At 37.9% G+C, this 27,213-nt stretch overlaps 1 protein-coding gene across 1 annotated transcript in view; it reads right to left on the bottom strand.

Annotated features, from left to right (window-relative positions):
* Positions 1-27,213, bottom strand: part of supt6h (SPT6 homolog, histone chaperone and transcription elongation factor) — a 72,162-nt gene that overhangs the window by 23,945 nt on the left and 21,004 nt on the right. The window contains exons 9-28 of the mRNA XM_059973275.1: positions 26,362-26,478; positions 24,402-24,491; positions 21,023-21,165; positions 19,945-20,099; positions 19,088-19,189; positions 17,774-17,903; positions 17,428-17,578; positions 16,198-16,352; positions 15,308-15,503; positions 14,376-14,518; positions 10,721-10,838; positions 8,541-8,617; positions 7,670-7,805; positions 5,487-5,624; positions 4,844-5,011; positions 3,901-4,028; positions 2,872-3,079; positions 2,076-2,223; positions 1,826-1,968; positions 64-204 (exon numbers count right to left, since the gene is read on the bottom strand). Of these exons, the coding sequence (XP_059829258.1) occupies positions 64-204; positions 1,826-1,968; positions 2,076-2,223; positions 2,872-3,079; positions 3,901-4,028; positions 4,844-5,011; positions 5,487-5,624; positions 7,670-7,805; positions 8,541-8,617; positions 10,721-10,838; positions 14,376-14,518; positions 15,308-15,503; positions 16,198-16,352; positions 17,428-17,578; positions 17,774-17,903; positions 19,088-19,189; positions 19,945-20,099; positions 21,023-21,165; positions 24,402-24,491; positions 26,362-26,478 (2,787 nt within the window). The remainder of the gene's footprint in view (positions 1-63; positions 205-1,825; positions 1,969-2,075; positions 2,224-2,871; positions 3,080-3,900; positions 4,029-4,843; positions 5,012-5,486; positions 5,625-7,669; positions 7,806-8,540; positions 8,618-10,720; positions 10,839-14,375; positions 14,519-15,307; positions 15,504-16,197; positions 16,353-17,427; positions 17,579-17,773; positions 17,904-19,087; positions 19,190-19,944; positions 20,100-21,022; positions 21,166-24,401; positions 24,492-26,361; positions 26,479-27,213) is intronic.

Genomic DNA, 27,213 nt, shown 5'->3' with positions numbered 1-27,213 from the left:
TCAATTAGACACCCATCAGATATCTAGCAATGCTCTAAATTATTTCAATAGAATTATATCTACCTTGACCCTTTCTTCAGGATGTTTAACATTTTTATCACTGAGGAACTTTGTTGGAATAAAACCTGTAACATTGTTGTCCAGCCTTGTCTTCACTCCTATAGCCTGGCCAGGACATGCACCACTGTCAAAATGATTCCAAACCTGGAAGGGAATGGGTACAAATAAGGTTTTAAGATTAACTTGAAAAATTTGGTATAATAAAAAACTGAAGATGTTGGACACCTGAAATTAAAATAGGAAACACTGGAAATATTCTGAAGACAGGCAATATTTGTGGAAAGAAAGCAGAATTAACTTAAGCAACACACACACACACAAAATGCTGGAGGAACTCAGCAGGCCAGGCAGCATTTATGGAAAAGGGTACAGTTGACGTTTCAGGCCGAAACTCTTAGGCGGGACTGAAGAATTAACTTAAGGTTGTAAACGTTTCACTTACACCATTGCTGCCTTGATCTGTGCAGCATTTGCACAATTTTCTGTTTTAAATGACTTAAATGTTGAGTATTTTACTTAAAGAACATTTGAGCAACAACGTGGGAAACAGCAGCAGCTTCTACACATACATCCATTCCTAACACTTCTTTTAAAGGATTAGAGGTTGACTGGTGTTTTAAAAAAAACTCAATGGCCTGCAGTTTGGAACTTTTTTCAGTGGATTATAATTATTGAATTAAGTGGAGGAAAGGAGGACTAATTTCTCCAAAATCTAGCTTACGGACCTAGCAGAGATCTGTTTGTCTGTGTGCACATCCCTCCATGTGTCTGTACGTGCTCCTCCACTTGTGTGTTAAAAGGGACATTCTCCTGTTGATTTTACTGAAAAGAAACAGCTGCAAGGATCCCAGAAACAAGTCTGGTCATTTAGAAAGTGTTTCAGAAACATGAGCACAGGAATGTTTTAAATCCTTCTAAAGACTTTTACAAAAACCATTAATGACCTGTTAATCAAGTTTTATTTTTGAAAGGTGTTTGAATGCTTTAGAGGTTTAAAATAAATGAAAGCATTTGAAAACCAGGTAATTTGATAGATTAAAATTCTGGTTGGCGTTGGTTAGAACTGTGGGCACAACCTAAATGACTGTTAATTTCCTTCCTTTGGTGGGTGAGGTATGGTTAGCATGCCACTTGCCCTCTGCATTCTTTTACTCTGGAAATTCCCACCTAATGGACTGACAAAAGTGACTCACACCTGTCTGGAGAATCCATCTAACACCTTTCTTCAGTCCTTTACTGGAAATAGTTCTCTGAGCAGACAGGCAGAGACACAGCACTGCATTTCTTGATCTGTGTCTCAAAGAGGCAATAATCCAGAATTGTAGTCACCTTTACAGGACATACTACAGGGATTTTGTGTACAATTTGTGTGCAGCAGAGTCCAACAATACTTGCAATGATTGAATCTTCCCGTTTTCTAACTACACTAATTGAAGGATAAACTTTCGTAAGAATCTTGGGGAAAGCTGCTGGTTCCTCCTCAAAATGTGTTGTGGATTTCTTTATAATTACCTGTGCAATTAGAAAATTTATACCCCAGACAATACAGTACACCAGAGTTAGGCACTGCCTGTTCAGGTTTCTAGACTGGAACTAAACTACAGTCTATGGCTCAGAGTCAAATGTGTTATTCAGATACTGACCTACAAAATGTCAGGATAGCAGTGTTTCATAAAATAATCTATCATTTTTAAGCAGATTCAATTTTTAATTGATAAAAATGCTGCAACGTGAAGCAACTGTAGAAAATGTTAAAGAATTATACCTCACTAAGCTCTGGAAAATTGTCCTGCTGGCAGAAAGGACATTGCCAAAGACCAGTTTCATCATTCCTGATAGCCTGATCATAACTCTCACCCTGAGGCCTCCTGTGAGCAATTCCCGTGACATTGCACGTTATTAATTTACCTAAACAACAAAAAAAAGTTAAAATTATGGGAAATCTAAGAAGCATACAGAATTATGAGAATGCTTAACACTACTTTTCCATTTAAGGAACAATGAGAAAGCCGTACCAATATAAAATGTTTCTGGCGTTTCTTTTGTAAGCATGTTGAAAATCTCCTCAGAGTTGGGTGCACGGCATGGTACACGCAAATCCTTATATCTGCAGCTCAGTTCAGCTCGAATGTCATACAATGTGATACCTTTGTTACCATAGCCCTGTGAAATGGTTGAATTAGAACTGATCACTTCAAACAGACATCAAAAACTGTTTCTTGCTTTAATTAATTAGTACACACTGTAAGAAATGTTTGTGCCGATTGCTTATAAAACAATTAAAATTTTAGGAGTGAATTTTATCTATTGTGACAAACAAATATTTCCAAGAACAGCGCACACTTCCAATTCACTGAATGTTCTGGGAATACAATATTTTTCTGAAGCTTTTGAGTACTGCACATTATCATTCAAATAAATCCCATCAAACAATATTGAGGCTTGGTGTAGGTAGCTCAAAAGCTGAAGTAATTGAAAACAGGAATTACTAATGTACCAAACACAAAGAAAATAAAGCTTGTTATAACTTATACCATTCAAGCATACCATAAAGCAATTCATCTAGCAAATTCTGTAAACAATGTAACAAGAAATACCAATTACAGACTATGTTTACTGTACCAGATCAGACAAAAAATTTACAGGAAACCATAAACATTAATGATTCTGCAGATGCTGGAAAGCGAGGGCAACATACTCAAAATTCCGGGAAAGCATTTTGCGTGTTGCTAAAGATTTGTAGTAAATTGGTTCTACCAAACAATTCTAAAAGACATATTCTGTTGAAAAGCCACCAAGGGAAATACCGACCTGCCTTTCCAGTTCTTCTGCAAATGCATCAAGGTCAAGATCCTTTAGTCGTTCAGGATTTTCCAAAATTTCTTCAAGTGCTCCAGCTGGGTTGGCATCCTCCGCTGATTCATCATATTCAAGAGCATCCACAGCCATTTTCCTGGCCCACTCGTAAGTTTCTGGGTGAACTCTGGAGCCATCCAGAACCTCAATGTAGGAATCAGTACTGCCAGTAGAAAAAGATAAACATTATTTCCCAAGGAGATAAATCTTACTTGCTAAATGTGTCATACAAATGTATATAGTTTTATCCCCAATGTACAGAGCATAAGCTTTTCTTACACTAGTGAAATGGAAGAATTTTGAATGAGTTGAAGAAGATTTCTTCAACAGAAATAGGACTATACTTTAGTTCCATTAATATCATTCAAAATTGACAATTAATTGAATATATCTTGCTTTCTGATTCATCGCAACTTGATTGGTTAAATAAATGAATCATTTTAATGAATATATGATTTTTTTCTACTTAACAATTTACCTTTCATTTCAATAAATGTCAATTTTATTTGGTTATGAGATGGAAATTCTTAACTTTTGAATTTGGTTTTTATCTAATTTATCAAACAAGTTCTGCACTAGTATGAATTACTTTATATTACAACAAAAAGACATACTCCACAACTAAATGAGGACAGATATTTTACAAAATTAATTAATGATTTGGAAATCTGCCGCCAATACCTTTCAAATACAATTGCAAAATTACACGTTTAACTACTAAATAGATTCTTGGAAGTTGTTATGGAATGCTTACATAGTTAATAAAATTTAACCTTTGAAAGAATTAGCACTGTATTTACAAAGAAACCATCCTGCACTCAGAGACCGGGCACATTGTAATAATTGCAGTGGCATACAGTTGATTCGCAATGGTAATTAAATATTCAGACAATTTTCATTTACAAGTTCTTAGGAAAATGACTTGGGGATATGATTAATGCTGTCCAGTTTCAGAAAGTATATACCAGTACTCTTAAGACCAACCTGTCCCCTAACGATGCAGTATCTATTTTAATAAATCCTGCACAATTGATGAAGACCTTTGGACCCATATGACACATCGTAACTAGCTGCGTCCTATTTTCCAAGCGAGTATTATTCTGTTTGAGGATCTGTACAAAATAATCACCCATTAGTGTGATTAGTACATGAAAGTCAAATATGCATAATTGTACTGCAACAGTAGTTCACAAAACAAACTATACATATCAGATTTGATTTTTCAGATATGGTTGTAGAACATATCAGTAATTATAAAGTAACTAGCAATCAAAATGAAGTCACTTTATACTTCTGCGAAAACGCAACCAAATAATTAACTAATAACATTGCCAACATTGTAAATTACCGATTGAGAATGCTTAACCTTTATTTAAAATCTTTCTTGTAAAGCAAGTTTACTCTGAAAATAGAACTTTTAAAAATAGCAATCTGTTGCCACTCTTTCCCCTCAATGCATCTGACCCAATTGCTCCCCACTCCCTTCCAAAAAGCCCATTCATTAAATGTTCTGCTTCAGAAAACATTTTAAGCAAATCGGATTTACTGAGTGGAAGGCTTGACTGAGAAGGCATGCATTTTTGTTATTTTAAGTTCTATGCAACTCATTACAATTCACAAAATATAAGGGATTTGGCTCCAAACAAATAAAGTGAGAAGTAACTTTTATATGTAGAAGGTAGTAAATGTATGGAATTCCCCATAAAGGAGGGTTATAGAAGCTCAGCCACTAAGTATACCCATGACAGGCAAAATCAAAGGACTGAAAATCAAAAAAACATTAGCAATCAAAATGTTACTGGATATTAAAGACATAGGGGAAGGTGGCAATGATGGATAAATGCTACCATGTTATTGAATGATCTAACTGCTTCCCTTTAATGCATTAACACATTCTTAACAGTGTTCAGTTAGTTTACTTTCTTACCTTCTGTAGGTGCGATCCTTTACGAGGTCCTAAACCACAAACATACTGAACTAGCGCTTGAGTATGTGGATGAGTTATTGCTCTGTTTACATCCACCCCTACTTCATTCACTCGGTTAATGAATTCACAGTAAAGTGCATTCAGCAATTCTTCTTTTATTACTTGTTCCTGAAATTTTGAGGGGGTGGGGGGGAAGGTGAGGCAAGAAAATACCAAGAAAGCAGTTTAAATCTCCTAATTCAGTGAATTGAGAGAGGGAAAGTAGTACAGGTTGTGTGATTCAGCCTGTATTTCTCTTGGAGTGCAATGAGAGAGAGTGAGTTAACTTTATCCCACTAATAACACATCTTTAATATTACAGACAAGGATTAAATTATAGCCAGAAACTAACTTTAAGAAAGTCAATAGCATCATTTTAACATTCACTTTGTTTTCTAAAAGCATGGTGAGACAAAATTAAGTACACATCAATCATCTATACATCAGTGACAATTATCAATTAAGTTGTTGGGAGCTCACCCAAACTTACCATACATAGCGCACAAATCAAACAAAACCCACTTCCTTAAAGTTGTAATAGAAACAAAATAAATTTCAGCGTTTTCCTTAAAAAAATGCTTGAAAGCTTGAAGTAACAAATTACCTGCAAAGGATGGAATTTGAGACAAACAATGTCATCATCTGTCCCACAAACTTGAGCAAACTCAACAAGTGGATCTTGTACCCGGCGAGCGAGCGATACTGCCTGACGTAGTAGTGGTGGATAATCCCTGAAGTCATTCTAGTAGACAAGGGAAGAAAATGAAAGATCTAGCACATACATCCCTCTACTTTCCTTAATACCTCATTATTTTTCATATTATTCATATTTGCAAAAATGCTTCCAGTCTTCTGCCAGTATCTTTCATCCTTAACTTGTTGGAAGATAAGCATCAAAAATAATGAATGCAACTATAAACTTAAGATATTTTACAGATGCTGGGTATTTTGAGCAACACACAAAATGCTGGAGGAACTCAACCAGGCAGCATCTATGGAGGGAAACAGCCAGTGTTTCAGGCTGAGACCCTTCATCAAGACTGGAAAGGAAGAGGGCAGAAGCCTGAATAAGAAAATGGGGGGCAGGCAGGGGAAATAGTTCAAGTTTTCAGGTGATAGATGAGAGCAGGTAAGGGGGAAAGTGAGTGGGGAAGGGGCTGCAGGGAACGAAGTGAGAAGCTGGGAAAGGACAGGCAGAAGAGGTAAAGGGCCGAAGGAGGAATCGATAGGAAATATTGGACTATGGGAGAAAAAAGAGAAGCAAGTGAACCAGAGGAAGATGATGAGCAGGTGAGAAGGTAACCAGAATGGGGAATGGAAAAAGAGGAGGAAGGGAAAAAAAAATGACCTGAATCTGGAGAAATCAATGTTCATGCTATCAGAATGGAAGCTACCCAAATGGAATGAAGGGTTGCTTCTCTAACAAAAATGGGTAGCTACCAGGAGATCCTGCCTTTTGCGGTGGACTGAAGGCGTTCAACAAAGTGGTCCCCTCTGTCTCAGGTCTCAATGCTACAGAGGAGGATGCATCAGGAACACCAGATGCAATAGATGACTACAACAGTCCCGCAGGTGAAGTACTGCCTCACTTGGTAGGACTGCTTTGGGCCCCAAATGGTAGTGAGGGAGGAGGAATAGTGGAAGGTAGCAATTAACATAATTGCAGAGATAACTGTCAGGAGAGAGATCAATTGGGACAGATGAGTGGACAAGGAAGTAATCCCTAAGGTAAGCGGAGGGATGTGGAGTGTGGCGGAAGGAAGATGTGCTTAGTTGATAGGATCCTTTGGACATGGCAGAAGTTACACAGAATTATGTGCTTGATATGGAGGCTCATGGGGTGATAGGCAAAGACAAGAGAAGCATATCCCTGCTATGACAGTTGTAGGATGAGGGAAGATGCATGGGAAAATGGAGGTGTCGATGAGGTCAGCATCAATAGTGATGGAAGGGCAACCCTCATCTGAGAACAGATGCAGCAGAAGAGGAGGAACTGAGAGAAAGAAATAGCAGTTTTACAAGTGACGAGGTAGAAAGATGGATATATTCAAGTTAACTGTGAGACTCCGTAGGTTGTAAAATAACCAGAACTGATTTTTTTTTGAAGAGTCAAGTCATATAGCACAGAAACTGGACCCTTTGACGACCACTTCATGCTAACCCTATGGTTATTTACACTAATATAGTTTTCCTAGATTAGGTTTGTATTTTTCTACATTGTGTCTAAATGCCCCTCAAATATATTAATTGTATGTCATTCCATCATATACTCTAGCAGTGTTCCAGGTAGCCATTGTGAGAAAAAAAAACCTCAGATACTCTTTAAATTCAGTTCTCTCACATTAAAAAGATTCTGACTATCTACTGTATCTGCACCTCTTGTAATTTTATATCCCTATTAGATACCTAAAATCACCTCTCAGTCTTCTTCATTCCAGGGATAACAATCCCAATTTATCCACTCTCCTTATGACTGAAATCCTCAGTCTGGAGTCTCTAACACTGTTGATATGGAGAATGGATAGAAAGAGGCTAAAAAAACCACATTTCAGATTTCCACCAAATGGCACACACATGAAAATGCCACTAAATGATTTTAAGGTGATCTGTATATTAATATACAAATTGGAACAAAACAATATACCATGCCATACTACAGTTTCTATAACGTACAATATAATGCACATCTTCGTAGGTTGGCTTTCTTTCATTTTCCACTGCTTATGTACTTGTAGCCAATAAGCTGCTAGTTCATGTTCAGGTTGCTTCTAGTTACCCATTTCTTACCTCAGATTTTTTGCTGTTCATGTAGAGAAGAGCTAGCTCATTGTCTACTAAGTGCACTCCAATAGGCGACATTTGATGCTCCTGCTCCAGTTCATTCACTATTCGCTTTATGTCCTCTACAACCATAAGTGCATCTCTAGGCGGAGAAACAATCATAACTTATATTTCTTATGAGTAATGTACGTAAGCTATGCAAATGAGAACACTTTTATGCTAATATTCATAAGAACAAAACAACCAATGCAAATATTTAAAAGAAAATCAAAGAGATTATTACCAAATTGTATCTACTGCTTTTGAGATGGGTTAGTTGAACTGGCTATATATACAAAATGCTGGGGGAACTCACTGGTCAGGCAGCATGTATGGAAAGGAATTAAAAGATGATCTTTCTGGCTGAGACCCTTCAACAGAACCTGAAACACTGGCTGTTTATTCTTTTCCTTTGATGCTGCCTGACCTGCTGAGTTCCTCCAACAACTTCAGAATCTTTTGTGTGTATGTTCAACTAGCTATAGTTTTATTCTTCTATGAAGAAAATGACTAGTCTCCCTGAGACCCCAAATAGATTTAGCACATTGGGAAACATTGTATCAAATTGAACACTTCCACTACTGACATAGTGGTTACACAATAAATAATTAAATGCGTGTGCTAAGTAAGACTTTGGCATAGTATTGTAAATGCATATCTGTGCTTTTTCTATTGAAAAATGTCAATTTTCTTTTAAAAAAATAACACTTGAATCAAGGTTCTAAACAATTCAATGAAAAAATTGACAAATGCAAAACAACTTGAATTTTACTGAGACAGAACCTGAGATAAAAATCATTCCTTGTCTAAATACTAACTCAACGAAATTAATTCTCACCTATTTTCTCCACCGACAGCCACAACGTGAGGCTTCTTACTCAATAGAAACTTCTTCAAGGTTTCAATGTCCTGTGCCTGTGGATAGGGATATACAGAACTGAGTTGGTGGACTCCAACAATTTACTTTTAAGGATCAGAATTTGTTTCTTTTGATTCCACATGTAGTTACTAATCTATTGATGACAAAGGGACATAAATATTAAAAGACAAACTAGAGTCTTTTGAGTCAAACTAGAGTCAATAACTTGCACAAATAAAACAGGAAGCACTGGAAAGCCATCAAAAAAGAAGATGCTGAATATGTAGTAGTCTTTACAGAAAAGCTAGCTATTTTATATTACGAGCTTCTACATTCTTGAGCTCTGTATATTTTCTCTGATATTTATGGTGGATTAATAGAAGTTTGACTGGATGAGAATAGTAACTGAGCTGAAACCCAAAAGGAAATGATCACTTGGGCACGAAAATAATGCATACAGTTACTAAACCCTTTACATGCCTCCACTTAGTAGAACATGTAACATGGTCCTGCCTGCTTTTTAAGAGGAAAGGATAAACTTTGTCTTTTTTGCAAAGTGTTTGGCCACTAAAACCATGATCTGTATCTGTTTGAATGCCTTGGATATCTCCAACCTAGCACATAATGTAGCCTGCCTAATAAAATTATCTTCCATTCTTTATACCAAATTAACTGCTTCCTGCTGCACACATCAATACTTTTGAATCTATATGCAATTATTATTTATTCCTGCTCTTAAACCATCTAGATGCAATTCCAATTATGAATCTAAATTATGAAAATTATCTCTAGCAGCTCATCATCACCTTCACTGATCACTTTCTATCAACCACGCTTTAGTTACATCCAGTTCAATACGCAAAGATCAGTCGAATGGAAGTTGTAATTTCCTGTTGGAGTTCATGATTATTATCTTAAATTAATGGTCAATTTATGGCTAACATGAGAGGACACAGTTTTAAGGTGCTTGGAAATAGATGGAGGAGATGTCAGGGGTAAGTTGTTGTGTGTTTTTTTTAAAAAACGCAGAGAGCGGTGAGTGCGTGGATTGGGCTGCCGGCAACGGTGGTAGAGGCGGATGTGATAAGAGTCTTTTAAGAGGCTCCTGGATAGGTACATGGAGCTTAGAAAAATAGAGGGCTATGGGTAATCCAAGGTAGTTTCTAATGTAAGTACATGTTCAGCACAGCATTGTGGGGTGAAGGCCCTGTATTGTGCTGTAGGTTTTGTATATACATATTCCCAGAAGAGTAAACATCTCCTTGAATCAAAAACCTTCATTATTTTAAAGACTTTTACAAAATCATCCTTCAGCAAACATTTCTTATGAGAAATGATATCCAATCTGATCACCTTTTCCACAATGCATTCTCTAATGTTTCTGTTACCAGAGTTATAAACATGGAAACAAGCCCCTTGATCCAACTCGTCCACACTGATCAAAATGCTTATCCTATTCCTGTCCTTTTTGCCTTCATTTGGCCCATATCTGTCAATATGTTTGTTTAATGTTGTAAATGCACCCAGCTCTACCACTTCCTCTAACAGCTCAATCCACATCCTCACCATCCTTTTTATGGAAAATCTTTCACCCAAAGCCTTCTTTCAGTCTTTCCCTTCTCATCTAGTTCCAGCTGAGATAAAAAAAATTCCTGGAATCATCTAAGCTTTGATTTTATAAACCTCTATAAGATCACCACTCAGCCTCTCACTTCAGGGAAAGAGTCTAAAGGCTTTTCAATCCCAGCAACAACCTGTGAATATTTTTTGCACTTCTAGCAAAGTCACATCATAATTCATTATTGTAAATTTTCCTCCCTTCTCTCCAGTGACAAAGGCGGCTCTATATAGGTTTAGTATAAAACTTCCCTACTTTTTATTTCTATCTCTCAAGGAACAAATCCTGATTTTTAATTGGCCTTTAATTTAAAATGGCCTTGCTAAGGCAGGGCACAACTTTTAGTGAACGGAGCATTTGTCAGCTATCCAAGAGAAATTAAGATGAAAGAATAAATGCCAACACTGCTAGTCTCAAATCCAAGCACGTAACACCCACTGTCTCTCATCTATTAGATCCTTGGCTTCAGACTGGGTACAGCCTTGTTTAGCATCTATCTATCTATCTATCTATCTTCAAAGCACTGAAACAATCATTTTACCTTCTTCTCTCTTTCTTCCTCTCGCCAAGCATTCCTACGTTTTAAGAAATATGGCAAACGGAGGAAGTCTGTCACTTCCCCTTCTCCATTGACAAGAGAACAGAAGGCTGGTGTATCCCTAGTGAAAAAAAAACAAAAAACAAATTTTCACGGGTCCATGAGCCTGCAAATAACAAATCTACAGTGGTTTATTTAAAACACAGCCTACAGGAATACTGAGTTGCAAGATCACTCAATTCTCATATATGCATCCTATTTGGAATTTAACCACCACATCTTGTAGATTATACTGAGTCTGGTGTACTTAATGCAAAAATCAGTGTTCATTAAGAAAGCAAGTCAATTGAAATCCAGGGGCCTGAACACCAACCAGCATGATGGCTGCAGAGCACCCCTCCCTCATCAATAATTTTTGATATTACTGAAAAAAGTATCAAAAGTCAAGGACTTCAAGAAGTGTGTCTTGTGGGGGGGGGGGGGGGGGCATGGTTTATTTTAATTGTCAAAAGTCACTGTCGTACTTGGTTAGCTCAGAAACTGCAGCTGCTTTTCCCAGTGGCCAGCTGCCTGGTATATATCCTGGATGTACAGAGAGCCCGTGTGGAAGATTCTACCTCTCTTCCTTTGTTTAAGGCAAGTGGTGCGCATGACCATTGGGAAGGTATGCTCTGTGTGCCCTTTATCTAAGTATGTTTGTTGAATGTATGTATGTTGCTGAATATTCAGCTTTGTAGTGTCTGTAATTTGGGGAACATGTATGTTTGGCTGAAATTTTACTGTTTGTAAATAAATGATTAATATTCTTATCCACAGTGTTTTCTGTCTCTCTTACCAGACCTGCGAACCTTATTCAGCATTACAAGGTGGGGCTGTAATGATTCAATAATAAAGAAGATTTCCAGACTTTACAATGTGGCGTAAGTTAGTTGAATGCACAACATAGTTCTGGCTAAAGCAAAAAAAACAGCAGCTACTAGAAATCCTAAGTAGCCTTGATTGTTTGCTGGCTGACTGTTCTTTAAATAGATGAATTTCAACTGTTCTGCCTTTATAGATTTCAATTTCAAAGCACACAATAAATGAGACTGTAAAGCAAATTAGTAATATTGATTCCACCTTATAGGTTATACAAAGTAGTAGCCTCGTGTGCACAGGAAATTCTCAACTTGAATTACTTTTGAAGAGAAACAGAAATTTTCACAATATTTGCTGAACAATATGGAGATACAATGCAAGGCTGAGGTTACACTCAAAAGCGAAGTTCCCCTTTTTCATATAATACTGATTCGATGGTCAAATCATTAAGTGCATCACCAGTCCTTGCACTTCACTAAAGTACACAAGGTAAAGTACAAAACTAGGACAAACTCTTAAAACTCCACACCATGTAGTGTGTCTGCCCTTCATTACACTGTATTTTATGAAGCAGTATGGATTCAACAATTTGGATAGAAGATCTCAATTTGGTTCAAAATGCTGTTGTTGCTCACTTCTACTGTTTGCATGCTTTGTGACTGCCTGTAAGCAAATAAGTCTCAAGGTTGTATAACTAACACATTCTTTGATAACAAATCTTTGAATCTTTCTGAAACATTTAAGGAAATGCTGTAAATTTGCCCAGCTTAACAATCAATTAAAAGACTTAAATATACATAGCTGTGTTGAACCACTAATTTCTTTACACAGGTGGCCCCCGTTTTTCAAACATTCACTTTATGACAGCTCGCTGTTACGAAAGACCTACATTGGTACCTGTTTTCGCTAACGAGAGGATTTTCGCTTTTACGAGAAAAAGACGCCCGCTTAATATGTGTGTTTACCCCTAGAAAGACTAACATTACTGTGAAGCCTTGTGCGGGCAGTTGTGTGCACATGTGTGTATGTGCATATGCGTGTAGATGCGCATGCGTGTACATGCCAATTTTTTCCCCTCCAAATCGATTTTGGCTTGCTGTCTTCCCAGTTCTGATAAGTGAAACTATACCGTACATACTTCTACTTTATTTGGGCTGTATATTTATCATATCATTCCTGCTTTTACTATATGTTTGTGTTATTTTGTGTGTTATTTGGCATGATTTGGTAGGTTATTTTTTGGGTTTGGGAATGTTCAAAAATTTTTCCCATATAAATTTTTTTCCATACAAAAGCTGGATGAACAGCAGGTCGGGCAGCATCCGTTGAAATGAGCAGTCAACGTTTCGGGCCGAGACCCTTCGTCAGGATTGAAGGAGGAGGGGGTAGGGGCCCAAAAAAGGTGGCAGGAGGGTGGAAGGTACCAGGTGAAAAACCAATCAGAGGAAAGATCAAGTGGTGGGGGAGGGGAAAGGCAGGAGAGGTGAAGAAGGAATGTAAGAGGAAAGCACTATGGGTAGTAGAAGGCAGAATCATGAGAGGGGTGATAGGTAGCTAGAAGAAGAGGCAGAGTGAAAGTGGGATGGTGGAAGGGAGAGGGAGGGAATTACTGGAAGTTGGGGAATTCTGCTCCCAAGATGAGGCTTTCTGTTCCAGGACATCTCAAATGTCCTCTTTCTTTAAGTGTTGTGGTTTCCCTTCTGCCATCATCAATGATGCCCTCACCCACACCTCCTCCATTTCCTGCACTTCGGCCCTCACCCCATCCTCCTGTCACCACAACAGGGACCGTGTTCCCCTTGTCCTCACCTACCACCACACCAGCCTCCGGATCCAGCACATTATCCTCTGCAACTTCCGCCACCTTCAACAGGACCCCACCACTAAGCACATCTTTCCCTCTCTACTTTTCGCAGAGATCGTTCCCTCCGCGATTGCCTGGTCCACACATCCCTCTCCACAGATTTCCCACCTGGTACTTATCCCTGCAAGCGTAAGTGTTACACCTCCTCTCCTTCCACCATTCAGGGCCCCAAGCAGTCCTTCCAGGTAAGGCAACACTTCACTTGTGAGTCTGTTGGGGTAATCTATTGCATCCAGTGCTACCGGTACAGCCTCCTCTACATCAGCGAGACCCGACGCAGATTGGGGGACCGCTTTGTCGAGCACCTCCGCTCCATCCGCCACAACAGACAGGATCTCCCGGTTGCCACCCACTTCAACTCTGCTTCACATTCCCATTCGGATATGTCCATACATGGCCTCCTCTACTGCCATGATGAGGCCAAATTCAGGTTGGAGGAGCAGCACCTCATATACCGTCTGGGTAGTCTCCAGCCTCTTGGTATGAACACTGAATTTTCCAACTTCTAGTAATTCCCTCCTTCTCCCTTCCACCATCCCACTTTCACTCTGCCTCCTCTTCTAGCTGCCTATCACCTCTCTCATGATTCTGCCTTCTTCTACTACCCATAGTGCCTTAGATTCCTTCTTCACCTCTCCTGCCTATCCCCTCCCCCATCCCTTGATCTTTCCTCTGATTGGTTTTTCACCTGGCACCTTCCACCCTCCCCACTCCTTCTTTATAGGGCCCCCTGCCCCCTCCTCGGATAGCAGGGGAATCCTGTATACTGGATCACATTGGAAGTAATTTACACAGTGTATCACAGTGGAAGTAATTTACACCATCCTTCATTGCAACCACTTTTCAAAACATGAGCAACATCCTACTTTTGAAACCCAAATTTTCACTATCTCTAAATAATTCTTCACATATACAACTCTTCCCTTGCACACATACCTTTCACTTGCAAATGCCAGGCCCAACACTCGAACACCTTTACTCTGATTTTCCTCCATAAAATCATCATCGTCTTCTTCATTTTGTTGGTCAGGTCGATATGGTGCGACCTTCAACCAATTGTAAAGTTTGCGACTACAACACTAACATAGAAAATATAGAAGATTAACATAGAAGATTCATAGAAAATAACATCTTTTGTTAAGTGATTTGTTTTCAAGCGAACAGTCAAGAGCAAAGAAAAAATAATCAGGTATTTATGACCGATAAGTAGGTCACAAGACTTCTAGCTGACATCAATTACATTCAAAGCATCAGAGTTGTTAGTTAACATATTAAAACCTAGTAATGCATTGATAATCAACCGTATAATTTTCCACTCTACTCTTTAAGCAAAAGTATATTTACTAACAATTTATTCTATAAGTGGTCTTGAGCAGGAAGTTCACATTTTTATTTTTAAGTAGGTTGATTTTGGCTAAGCACATTTTACAAGGATCTGCAGGCTTCAAATTACAAATTTTAAGATGAAAAAACTTTCTTTTGGGATGGCACTTAGAAAAGTGGTGTCTGAACAAACCATGATAGAATTGAAAATCACTTTAGAAGTGCCTGCATTAGTAACAATAGGTATTTTTAGGAAATTACCAACTTTTAAAACATCAAAAGTATATTAACAATGGTTTTAAATAATGCATTCCACAGGTTCAAAATAAATGAAATTTGAACCAACTTTTTCTGCATCCTGCCTCTTTCTCTGAATAGAACATTTATCACTTTGAGACTAAGTGTCCATTACTGTTGATTTGCCAGATAGAAAGTTACATGCATCAGATTACAGGGGAAATTAAAGTATGAGTTACAGACATGACCCTACACTACTAAACAAAAAGTTTAATGCCCAAAGCAGAAGTTAAGTATTCATTAAATACCTTGCAGATGTAGTCTCGTGCCTCATTCAGCAGTTTGTTTTTCAGCTCCTTGCCCATCTGTGGGTACAGGAACTGATTCAATGCTCGTTCAATTGCCATGCTGCGTTGTCTATTCCACTCTTGCACTTGGTGACTGAATTCATCACGGTAATAAAATTGCTTGATTTCATCAAAATAAGTCTGCTCATTTCCATATCTAAAAGGTAGGAAATATAACCATAAATCAAATTCATTATCTAATAAGATACAAGGTTACATTCTGAATACACTACTTCCTCTGCTTAAATATCAAGAAGGGGCAATCAATTTTCCAGTTAGAATGATGGACAGCATGTGCTATCATAATAACTCAAAACCGATGGCAACTTTTGAAGCGCATGTACTGTTAAATTTACCTCAGAAGCAGTGTTCATTGACATCCTTCTTCAATATTTAAAAAGAAATTTACAGTCTTCAAGTAATGTCAATAAACTGATGAACACCAGGTATTTACACTGTAATAGCCTGAAAATGTGACACTTTGTTGGATAATATAACTGTTTTTTTAAAAATGTCTTGAACTAAAATCATAACATGAGATTTTGCAGATGCAGGAAATTCAGAGCAACACACACAAAATGCTGGAGGGTCTTCAACAGGTCAGGCAGCATCTGTGGAAATGAATAAACAGATGACATTTTGGGCCCTTCATCAGGACCTTGCCTGAAACCTCGATTGTTTGTTCATTTCCCTTGATGCTGCCCAACCTGCTGATTTCCTCCAGCATTTTGTGCCTATTGCTTTTAAACTGGAATTATTGCTTACATGTTATTTGGGAGTTGCAATATGTGATCATAAAACTTAAATCAATCTCACAGCTGCACCATCTTTCTCATCATATTCCAACTCACCCCTCAAGTCCTTTCATATCAATGCAGATATCCACAGTTAATAAGTTATCATCCTCTGCAAGGCACATCTTCAAGAACTGATCATCTCTTAATTCTTTGACAGGCTTATTCTTTACATATTTGAAAGAATAAGCGAAGTGAGCTTCATCAATATCCTGGAACCATAAATTTCAGTATTGTAAAACTTGTTTTTATGTACTTTTATTAGATATATTTACATGCATTTATTACTGATATTTTTCAATTATTTAATCATCCCTTCATTTGCCTAGAACTGTATTTAAATGCCAACCTTTAAACATCAGAATTCTGATATACTACCCTCCCTAATCTTTTCAGAAGTCAATATCAGATTCTTAAACAGATACTTCAAGTTTTTAATGTACAAGTACACATCATAGAGTATTCATAACTCCAATTTACTTTGGTCATAGAATACAACAGCACAGAAACAAGCCCTTCGGCCCATTTAGTCCATGCCAAACTATTAATCTACCTAGTCCCATTGACCTGCACCTGGACCATCGCCTTCCATACCTCTCCCATCCATGTATCTCTCTAAATTTCTCTTAAATATTGAATTCGATTCCATATCCTCCACTTCCACTGGCATTAAAGGAGTTTAATTGTTTAGAGTTTAAAATGATTAAGAGATTAACTGTGCACAAAAAATCTTAACAGAGTAGACAACTATCCATAGGCTTCCATAAGGGACAAAACTTTTGTAGTAGTTGAAATTTAAAACACTCAGCAGACCTGGCAGCGTCTGTGGTGGACAAAAGTTTCTGTTTCAAAGAAACTGTTTCTGTGGACAAAGGTCTTTACTAATTGGGGAAGAGTCTCAGATCTGACGGATCAACTATTTTTCTTTCCAAAACTATTGCTTTACCTAATGAATGTTCTAGCATTCTGTTTTTTTAAAATCTTAGATAACTTTGCTCCTTGCAAATAAAATAAGGGATATTTTGATTAAAATACTTAAGATTACCTATTTTATTCCAGGCAACTTTGGATTAAATTTACTCTGCACTATTTTCAGAGTTGCTCAGTTTCAGTGCTGGGCTTAGTATATGGCTTGGAAGACTTGTATCCAAAGATAATTCACAGCATCACAACAAAAATGCATACCTTTGCTTCGTGAATGTAATATGATACAAGTGAAGACAAAATAAATACTTCAGTTTTGATCACCCTGATTTTTATATAAAAGACTGATCAATTTTATATTACCTTTCTGCCTTTCTTTGTGGGAGTAATATTAATCTTGGCTCTCTCTTGAAAAGTTTGTCTTAGAACTTGTTTGACCAATGGTTCTCTGGCAATCTGCATGGCCACCATGTATCGAGAACCTTCTAATACAGCCTCAGGTGATGGAAATTGACTGGAAGATGCAAATATTATCAGGTAGATATCCATTAGTTTCACAAATGCAAAGTCTATTATATTCAAAATTCTCTGAGTTAATTTATTTTTTTTCCAGATTCAGTGATAAGCACAGTATATTTCAATGCAAAAATGAGTCTATAAATTTCTAAAAACCAATTATGAACAGTAAGCAGCAAATTTAACTGCGAACCTGCAGACATAATCTTTTGCCAGTTCCAATGGTTCCGCTGGAAATTGCTCAGTCTCATGACGCTGGTAACTGTCTCTTAGATTTTCACCAAACTGTTCAGGGGTCAGACCAAATTTCTTTGCGAGCCCATCTATAAAACATATGGATGTATTAACAAGTGGTACATTTTGATTTATTGCTACATATAGTTCCAATTATATAAAGGATGAATATACTTTTAAAAGCTACATTTATACAACAATAGTAGAAAATAAGACTAAGCACAGCATTGCTGTACGCAAATGGTAATACTCTTGGTAGTGTGGAGGATCAGAGGAATCTTGGGGTCCGAGTCCATAGGACACTCAAAGCAGCTGCACAGGTTGACTCTGTGGTTAGAAGGCATATGGTGTATTGGCCTTCATCAATCGTGGAATTGAATTTAGGAGCTGAGAGGTAATGTTGCAGCTACATAGGACCCTGGTCAGTCCTCACTTGTGAGTACTGTGCTCAGTTCTGGTCACCTCACTACAGGAAGGATGTGGAGGCCATAGAAAGGGTGCAGAAGAGACTTAGAAAGATGTTGCCTGGATTGGGGAACATGCCTTATGAGAATAGGTTGAGTGAACCCGGCCTTTTCTCCTTGGAGCGACGGAGGATGAGAAGTGACCTGATAGAAGTGTATAATATGATGCGAGGCAATGATCATGTGGATAGTCAGAGGCTTCCCCCACCCCCCCAGGGCTGAAATGGTTGCCACAAGAGGACACAGGTTTAAGGTGGTGAGAAGTAGGTACAGAGGAGATGTCAGGGGTAAGTTTTTTTAATCAGAGAGTGTGAGTGCGTGGAATGGGCTGCCGGCATCAGTGGTGGAGGCCGATACAATAGGATCTCTTAAGAGACTTTTGGATAGGTACATGGAGCTTAGAAAAAGAGGGCTATGGGTAAGCCTGGAAATTTCTACCGTAGGGACAAGATTGGCACAACTTTGTGGGCCGAAGGACCTGTATTGTGCTGTAGGTTTTCTGTGTTTCTATGTAAATTTTAGTTTTAGTTTATTGCAAGGTATTCCCTTCAACTTCGTGGAAAATTTGCTCCCCACTGCCTGGTAATTTGAAGTCACTTTGGCTTTAGTAACATTACTTAATCACACAGAAAACATGTCAATTTCATATTCATACAAAAAATGTAACCTATGATTGGCCCCACAGATATTCATATTTTAATCCAGATGTTTTTCACAAATGCCATTTCATGCAATAAAATTTTTTTAAATAAATAAATAAATAAGCAATTCCAGGCAAAGATCCAGCTTAACAGGTTCCAATACCTTACCTAGACCAGCATTCTGGCAAATGGTGTACATATCTCTGCGAGAAGCCTGCTTAAGCTCTGGTCCGTGATGTTCATCATCTTCAACTTCTTCATCACGCTCTCCTGAGAAATGTACAATGAAAATATCTTTCAATTAACATTTCAATAAAACTCAACTTTACTGAAGTTATTAACTAGATTATGGGCAATATGAGAATGTTATCAGTCAGAATCATAAGACACAGAAATGGGCCCCATCGGTCAACAACGCCCAATGCCAACCTTTTGTACATCTATACTAATCCCAACTGTTTGCATTGGGACACTGCCCTTCTGCCTACCTTCATGCTTAATTGGTTCTTAAATGCAAAATTGAATCTGATTTCGCCACTTTCTCTAGCAGCATGTTCAACATAAATGTCTATCTAAAAAATACTCTTACCCCTTAAATCCCCATTACAACCTTTTCTTGTCACCTTCAATATTTTTCTCGTTTATGGTACCTCCTACCATGGGAGAAAGATTTTGACAGTCTACTCTATTCACACTTCTCAATCTTATATATTTCTATCAGGTTACCGCTCGATCCCTAGGGAGAAGCAAGCCCAGCATATCTGATCTACCTTCATCACAAGGGAACATAAATGAAATCTTAACAGTATTTTGCTAAAAAAATTCCCTACAATCGTATATTTAGATAAAATGGCCCACTCCTGCTTTTATTTCTTTGTTCACATCCCAACACGTTGTACAATATTCTGACATCACTTTGGACTAATAGTATCAAAAGTAATATTCCTCATTAAATTTAGTTTCATGTGCTGATATGGAAAAGAAAAATAAAGCGGATTTTTCTGTGAAAATGGAGACATACCAACCTTCCTCCTCATCCTCTCCACCTTGCTGATTCTTTTTGTATTTCTTCTTACTTGGTTTTAAGGCATTTTGCATTTTTGGAATATCACGACCATAATACAACAAGAAGTGGTTATACACATCTCGCAGCTCATCAGTTGACTGCACATCCTTTAATCTATAAAAATACAAAAAAGCTTAGCAGAACAAATAACAATAACACAAAATTTACAGAAACAAATGCAGGAAATGCAAATATATTTTGAAAGAGAAATAACATGCAGTTCCATAAAGATAATGGGCAGGCACAAAAAAAATTACTACCAGGTCTTTATCTCAAGGAGTTGTTATACAAATACATTGAAGTTATATTTCACTTGAATGAATGCCTTGTTTACACCAAGTATGGACTACTGCCGAGTTCTGGGTGCTGTATTTCAAAGGCATTTGGTAGAAATTTCATCTAGATGCACAAAAGTAACAGGAATTCTTCAGGGGTAAATTAAAAGGAACAACTGCAGAAATCATGACTTCACTTGATGGAAGGATTTTTGTACAGCAAAGATAAATTACCTCCTCTAGCTGAGAATCCAGAAAAGAGCATTCTTTTAAAAATAAGCTCAGGCCATTCAGGGCTGAAAATGGGGAACATTTCTTTAAACAAGAAATAACAAAAAAATCTGGAAAGTATTCCCCCAACATAGCGGAGTCTAGATTAGTTGAAGCCATTAATACTTTTACACAAGGATACCAACAGATACAGAGCAAAGGCTGGTAAATGTGTTTGATTTTCTGTTTTCTTTTCTGTAGCTCATCAAATAAAATAAATGCTCAGAATATATATACACTATGTAGTAAATATAAAAAATGTCAGTAATTTACAGCATGTCAGATTGTGGATCACAGACTGTAATTTCTCATTCTCAAATACTGTTGCAAATTTCATTTTTGTTATTTGGTTCCATCAGTTTCAAAGCATTTGCTTTGCAACTGCAATAACCACATTATGCAACACTAGAAGAGCAAGCAAAGATATATTGTAAACTGCTAACGACTTTCCAGGAATGTCTAGCAGACTACTTGATAACATCAGAAGGTTACCTTTCAATATCTGCAGTGTCTAGTGCCCTAACACCATCGGCCAGGGGTTTGTCTGGATCAGCAGAGATTTGTTCATACTGGTATGCTTGCATCTTCTGGAATAGTCGGGTAAGGTTTTCTTTTCGAGTCTTCAGCTGTGTCCACTGTAATGGACCATTGCAAAACGTGACTCAAGCAGAAGTGCAGAATATTCATCAGTGAACAAAAAGAGATTCCAACAGACCCAATAAGTGGGAGGAGAAATATGACGACTAGCTTTCATTTCATTCAGACTTCTAAATAAATTTACAACGCACTCTATGCTTTGTGCCTTAAACACGTCTTGGTAACAACTCAATACGGAATAGGAACTTGAAATTGCAAGGGAACAAAAGCCTTTTGCTGTGTGAGCAGAATTAAAACATTCATTACATTCATTTTCCTTAACACCCTATTCATAAAAATGTCATCACAGAGAAAACCTTATTACTCAGTTTTGAATAGGCTAATGAGAAACAGAAACAGACTGCAAGTCATAGAACACAAGAACATAGAAATTTACAGCACATTACAGGCCCTTCGGCCCACAATGTTGTGCTGACCATGGCACAGCCCTCTATTTTTCTAAGCTTCACATATCTCTCTAAGAGGCTCTTAGAAGACCCTATTGCATCCGCCTCCACTACCACTGCTGGCAGTGCATTTCACGCACTACCACTCTGTGAAAAAATGTAGCCCTGACATCCCCTCTGTACGTATTTCCAAGCACCTTAAAACTATGTTCCCTTGTGTTAGCCATTTTGGCCCTGGGAATAAGCCTCTGGCTATCCCTCATGATCTCATACACCTCTATCAGGTCACCTCTCATCCCCTGTCGCTGCAAGGAGAAAAGGCCAAGTACACTCAACCTATTGTCAGAAGGTACGCCATCCAATCCAGGCAACATCCTTGTAAACCTCCTCTGCACTCTCTCCACATCCTCCTGCAGTGAAGTGACCAGAACTGAACACAGTACTTCAAAGTCCTATAAAGTTGTAACATTACCTCAGGGCTCTTGAATTCAATCCATGGTTGATGAATGCCAACACACCATATGCCTTAACAACACCGTCAGGCTGTGCAGCAACTTTGAGTGTCCTATCAACATGAACCCCAAGATCTCTCAGATTCTCCTCACTGCCCAGAGTCTTACCATTTATATTATATTCTGTCTTCAAATTGTACTCACCAAAATGAACCACTTCACTCTTATCTGGGTTAAGGTCCAACTACTTCTCAGCCCAATTCTGCATCCTATCGATGTCCTGCTGTAACCTCTGACAACCTTCCAGACTATCCACAACACCCCCAACCTTTGTGTCCAGCAAACCTACTAACCCATCCTTCTACTTCTTCATCCAGGTCATTGATAAATATCACGGGGAGGGGGGTCCCCAGAACAGATCCCTGCAGAACACCACTGGTCACTGACCTCCATGCAGAATATGAACCATCTACAATCACCATCTGCCTTCTGCTGGCAAGCCAATTCTGCATCCACAAAGTAAGGTCTCCTTGGAGCCCATGCCTCTTTACTTTCTGACGGAACCTTGCATGGAGAACCTACCAAAAGTCCTTCCAAATATGCAATAAAGATGATCAAAGGTTGATGTGGGTCTTATATAGACATCAAAGAATATTGAGATCAAGAGTAGATCCAGATAAAGAAAGTCAGCAAATTTAAATACTATGTGTCTACCTTCATGGAAGGGGAATCAGAGCATTTCTTCAAAATAATAGATACTATAAATCTAACATACATAAAAAACATTAACAAAAACTAATATGGGAGAAATTAATGGAACCAAAGGTGTTAAGAATTGAGACAGTGATGTACTGGTTGCAATTTTCCAAAATTCTATTGACTTGAGGACAGGGAACTATCTACAACAGCTAACGTTAAGGAAAATGCTATAATTAATTATTAATGAAGTGGCAAAGGACAAGAAAAATAACAAAAGGATCAGGCAAAAGGAACCTACAAAAGGAAAATTACAATTAACAAGACTATTGTTTTTTTAATGGTTACATTAAACAATAGAGATGTTTGTGAACCAGCAATGTGGTATCTCCGTAGTTTCATAAGTCTTCTGAAAGGCATATTCACATTTTTAAACAAATGTTGAATGGACAGAATTGAGGGAAATATACCATCTGGATTAGTGACTTATTGAAGGACAGAAAACAGAGAAATAAACTAGTCAATTCCTGGCGGTTGATCACAGCAAAGATCAATACTGGGGACACAGTTCTTCATAACATACGTGAATGAGGGAATTGGATGTAACATATCCAAGACACCAAGCTCGCTGGCAATGAGGACTGTGAGGAGGATACAGAGAGCTTTCAGGAGATAAATAGTTGAAAGGAATGGAAAGGTGATGTGAAAAATAATGTGAAAAATGCTAAGTTAATCATTTTCATTACAAAGAAAGCTAAAGTACTTTGAAGTGGTGAGAACCTCAAAGGTGCTTATGCATGAAGCAACAAATATCAGTATGCATGGGCATGTAAAAAAATCCCAAGTGGCTTAACAGCATTGGTTAAAAGTTGAGGTGGTATGGTCACAATTCCAGAATTAGAGGACAACAACTCAGGACAGATAAAAGAAATTTCTTCATTCAGAGGGTAGCAAAACCTCATTTCAATTTGAAAACAAAAAAAGACACTTGCCTGACCTCGGCAAACTGATATGCCTATTAAGAGATTCATCCTGGAAACAATGGGCTGGAATTCTTGGGGAAATGCCAGCTGTTCGGATTCTCAGTGCAAGTTCCACCAAATTCAGAATTTTTGTGTACATATGAATGCTCAAACTTGCTGGTCAGTTTTCCTGACCATTATCAATTTTTGACTATTAGCTCAATAGCTTGAGTGGTCAATGAAAGCTTTGAGAGAATAAGCAACATGTATTTTATGCATTAACTTCAATGTTTTAAATTTAAAATATTAGGTTTAAGTAATTTAATCACTTTAACATTTATACTTTGAGAAGTCTGACAACTAGCAAAATCTGGGGCATTATCTAGTTTCCAAAGTCCTTCGGTAGTTTCACTGGTTGGGCTTGTTCCACTTCCACCCCATTGTACTGCATGCAATGACATTACATTGTGCAAGGCCCTACTATGTGGATTGTGACAGCTGCCTTCCAACACCTTTAATTCCAGAAGAGGAAACTCTGCAACTCCATAAAACTGTATTTCCTCTGGATGTCTCTAGCTGTACCTTTGCAGCAAAGTTGGTTAGATTTAGAATGCGTGCTAGTTGTTATTACAATCAACTTTCCTTTAATGAAAAGCTACGTTCCATATATTTCATTACTTAACAAATTTTACTTCAAGCATTAACCAGCAACCCCTACCTTCTCATCCCACTGCCAGACCTTCCAAAGATCATTGATGTTCAGTTCTGGCTCTACATACTCCTTTCTGTAGAAGGCAATAAAAGGCACCTAGGAAACAAAATAGATTTTAGTATAATGTTTTTGGAAAGTACGAAATTATAATCAGCTACAGCATCATAAACCAAATCAATGATGGCAATGAATAGGCACATAGGGGGGAGATTGAAAATCTGGCTGAGTATTGTCGTAACAACAACTTTTTACACAACGCCAGCAAGACCAAGGAACTAATTATTGACTTCAGAAGGAAACCAGAGGTCCACAAGCCACTCCTCATCAGAGGATCAGAGATGGACAGCATCAGCAAATTTAAATTCCTTGCTATTATTATTTTGAGGGACCTATCCTGGTCCTAGTAAGTAAGTGCAATTATGAAGAAAGCACGGCAGCATCTCTACTTCCTTAGGAGTTTGTAAACTTCTGACAAACTTCTGCAGATGTGTGGCGGTGGATATATTGACTAGTTACATCATGGTCTGGTATGGAAACCGCAATTCCCTTGAATGGAAAATCCCACAAGTAGTGGTGGATACTGCCCAGTCCATCATGGATAATGCCCTCCCATCATTGAGCACATACACACAAAACACTGTCACAGGAAAGCAGCATCCACTATCAAAGACCTCCACCACCTAGGCCATGCTCTCTTCTTACTGCTGCCATCAGGAAGGTGATACAGGAACCTCGGGTCCCTCACCACCAGATTCAGAAACAGTTATTACCCCTCAAACATCAGTCTTTTGAACCAAAGAGGAAAACTTCACTCAAGCAACACACACAAAATGCTGGTGGAACACAGCAGGCCATCTATAAGAAGCACTGTCGACGTGTTGCTTGAATTTCCAGCATCTGCAGATTTCCTCGAGTAAACCTCACTCAACTTCTCTTGCCGGATCACTGAAATGACTCACTTTCAAGAACTCTTTGTTGCACGTTCTCAAAAGTAAATTTGTTAACTTACTTATTATTAATATTTCTATCTTTTTGTTTGTATGGAATTATTGAGTATGTCCGCAAGAAAATGATTCCCTGGGTTGTATATGGAGACATATATGCACTTTAATAAACTTACTTTGAACTTTGATAACGTTAGTACCACCACAAATAAACAATATATGCAACATCTTTCCACAACCATGATTTCATTTAATATATACATTTTTATGCAAGTTCAACTAATACCAATGTTTTACTTTACTATAAACAGTAAAAGTAAATAAATTATGTTTGTAATATATTGTATATACAGTTATACAATAGCTTTACAATATGAATGCACATCAGGTGTTTACAAGCATCACTAATGAACAGTTAGCACTGAACCATAGGGGAAATATCAGGACACGTGATGAAAAGCTGGAATTCAATTCAAATGGAACTGAGGGGAGAGTCATACCAAGATTTCTTGAGGAAAATAAAACGGTTTCAGATTCAAATTGTACTGCATTTCAAAACGCTCAGTGAAACACGTTGTTTGCATTAAAATCAACACACCAAAGGATTGGGGGGGGGGGGCAGTCCACAAGTGTTGCCACACATTCCAGTGTCTAAACATAGTATGTCCACAATTTCAGCTTCAAAAATGTCTTGAGGAAAGACCTCGGTGATGGCATTCCAATGTTTACACCTTGCTACTGGTGCAATCAATTCTGTCAGAAAACCATAATGGAGGATGAGATCTGTCACAAGGATCACAGCGCACTTTGCCAGGATACCAGAGATTTCATCCCAAAACCTGCTCTGTGCCCAATAATGGACAAACCCCCAGAATGAGAACTAATGTCAAAACGTGTACATTCTATTCCAAATTCCTTTTAATGACTTTGCACTTTAACTAGTTCTCTGTATTTGTAAAGTATTACAAAAAGTTCATAGTATGCAATTCACTAACACAGCAAATACTGGAAAACAGAATTACCTCAAAATGCTGGTTCCTCATAAAATTGAGTGCTTCTTTTATCTTCTGGATAGTTGCAGGACCTTTTCGGCTAAAATTGCTGATACCCTGCCCACGTTCCAGGTACTCTGAACTCTCCTATAATGGAAAACCAAATATTTTGGCAACAAGAGCTTAGTATTGATAAGATCATAAGCACATTAGATGCAAAATTAGACCATTTGGCCCATTAAGTCTACTCCAGTATTCCATTATGACTCATTCATTATCCCTCTCAACCTGACTCGCCTTCCTTCTCCCTGTAACTTTTGATGCCCTTACTAATCAAGATCTACAACTTACTAATCATCCCACACTTTAAATATACCCAATGACTTGGTCTTCGCAGCCGTCTCTGGCAATGAATTCCACAGATTCGCCATCATCTCAGTTCTAAAGGAACATCCTATATTACCGAAGCAAAAGACAATATCCTTCAGTAATTTGTTTAAAAAGTTGATATAAGAACTGGATAAAACAGATGGACAAAAGCAGTACAATTTAGCTCTCAAATATCTATGTGTATTTGAGTTTTTCTGGCAGCTCAGTCAACGTAAATGAGTGTTTTGTTTCCTAATGTTAGAAACTAGTTTCCCCAAGCTAGTTTCTAGTATTTTCAACTGTTGCTCTTACTCAAAATAAAAATTGCAGACTTACAAATGTATGCCAGAAAAACTATCAAGTCACACAAGATTGCCAATTTGGCCTTGTCGATAAGGCCATCCAGTCACTCACTAACTATGCTCCTTCTCCATAATTCCACAGATTCTATTCCAAACTCTTTAAAACAGAGTTTTGTTTAGTTTCTAAATTTGGCTTAAGTTGTTGATTTCC

This window comes from Hypanus sabinus, chromosome 6 (genome assembly GCF_030144855.1).
Source record: "Hypanus sabinus isolate sHypSab1 chromosome 6, sHypSab1.hap1, whole genome shotgun sequence".
In the NCBI taxonomy this organism is placed as follows: Eukaryota; Metazoa; Chordata; class Chondrichthyes; order Myliobatiformes; family Dasyatidae; genus Hypanus; species Hypanus sabinus.
Note: the sequence above shows the minus strand (reverse complement) of the source record. Positions and strands in the feature narration are given on the sequence as shown.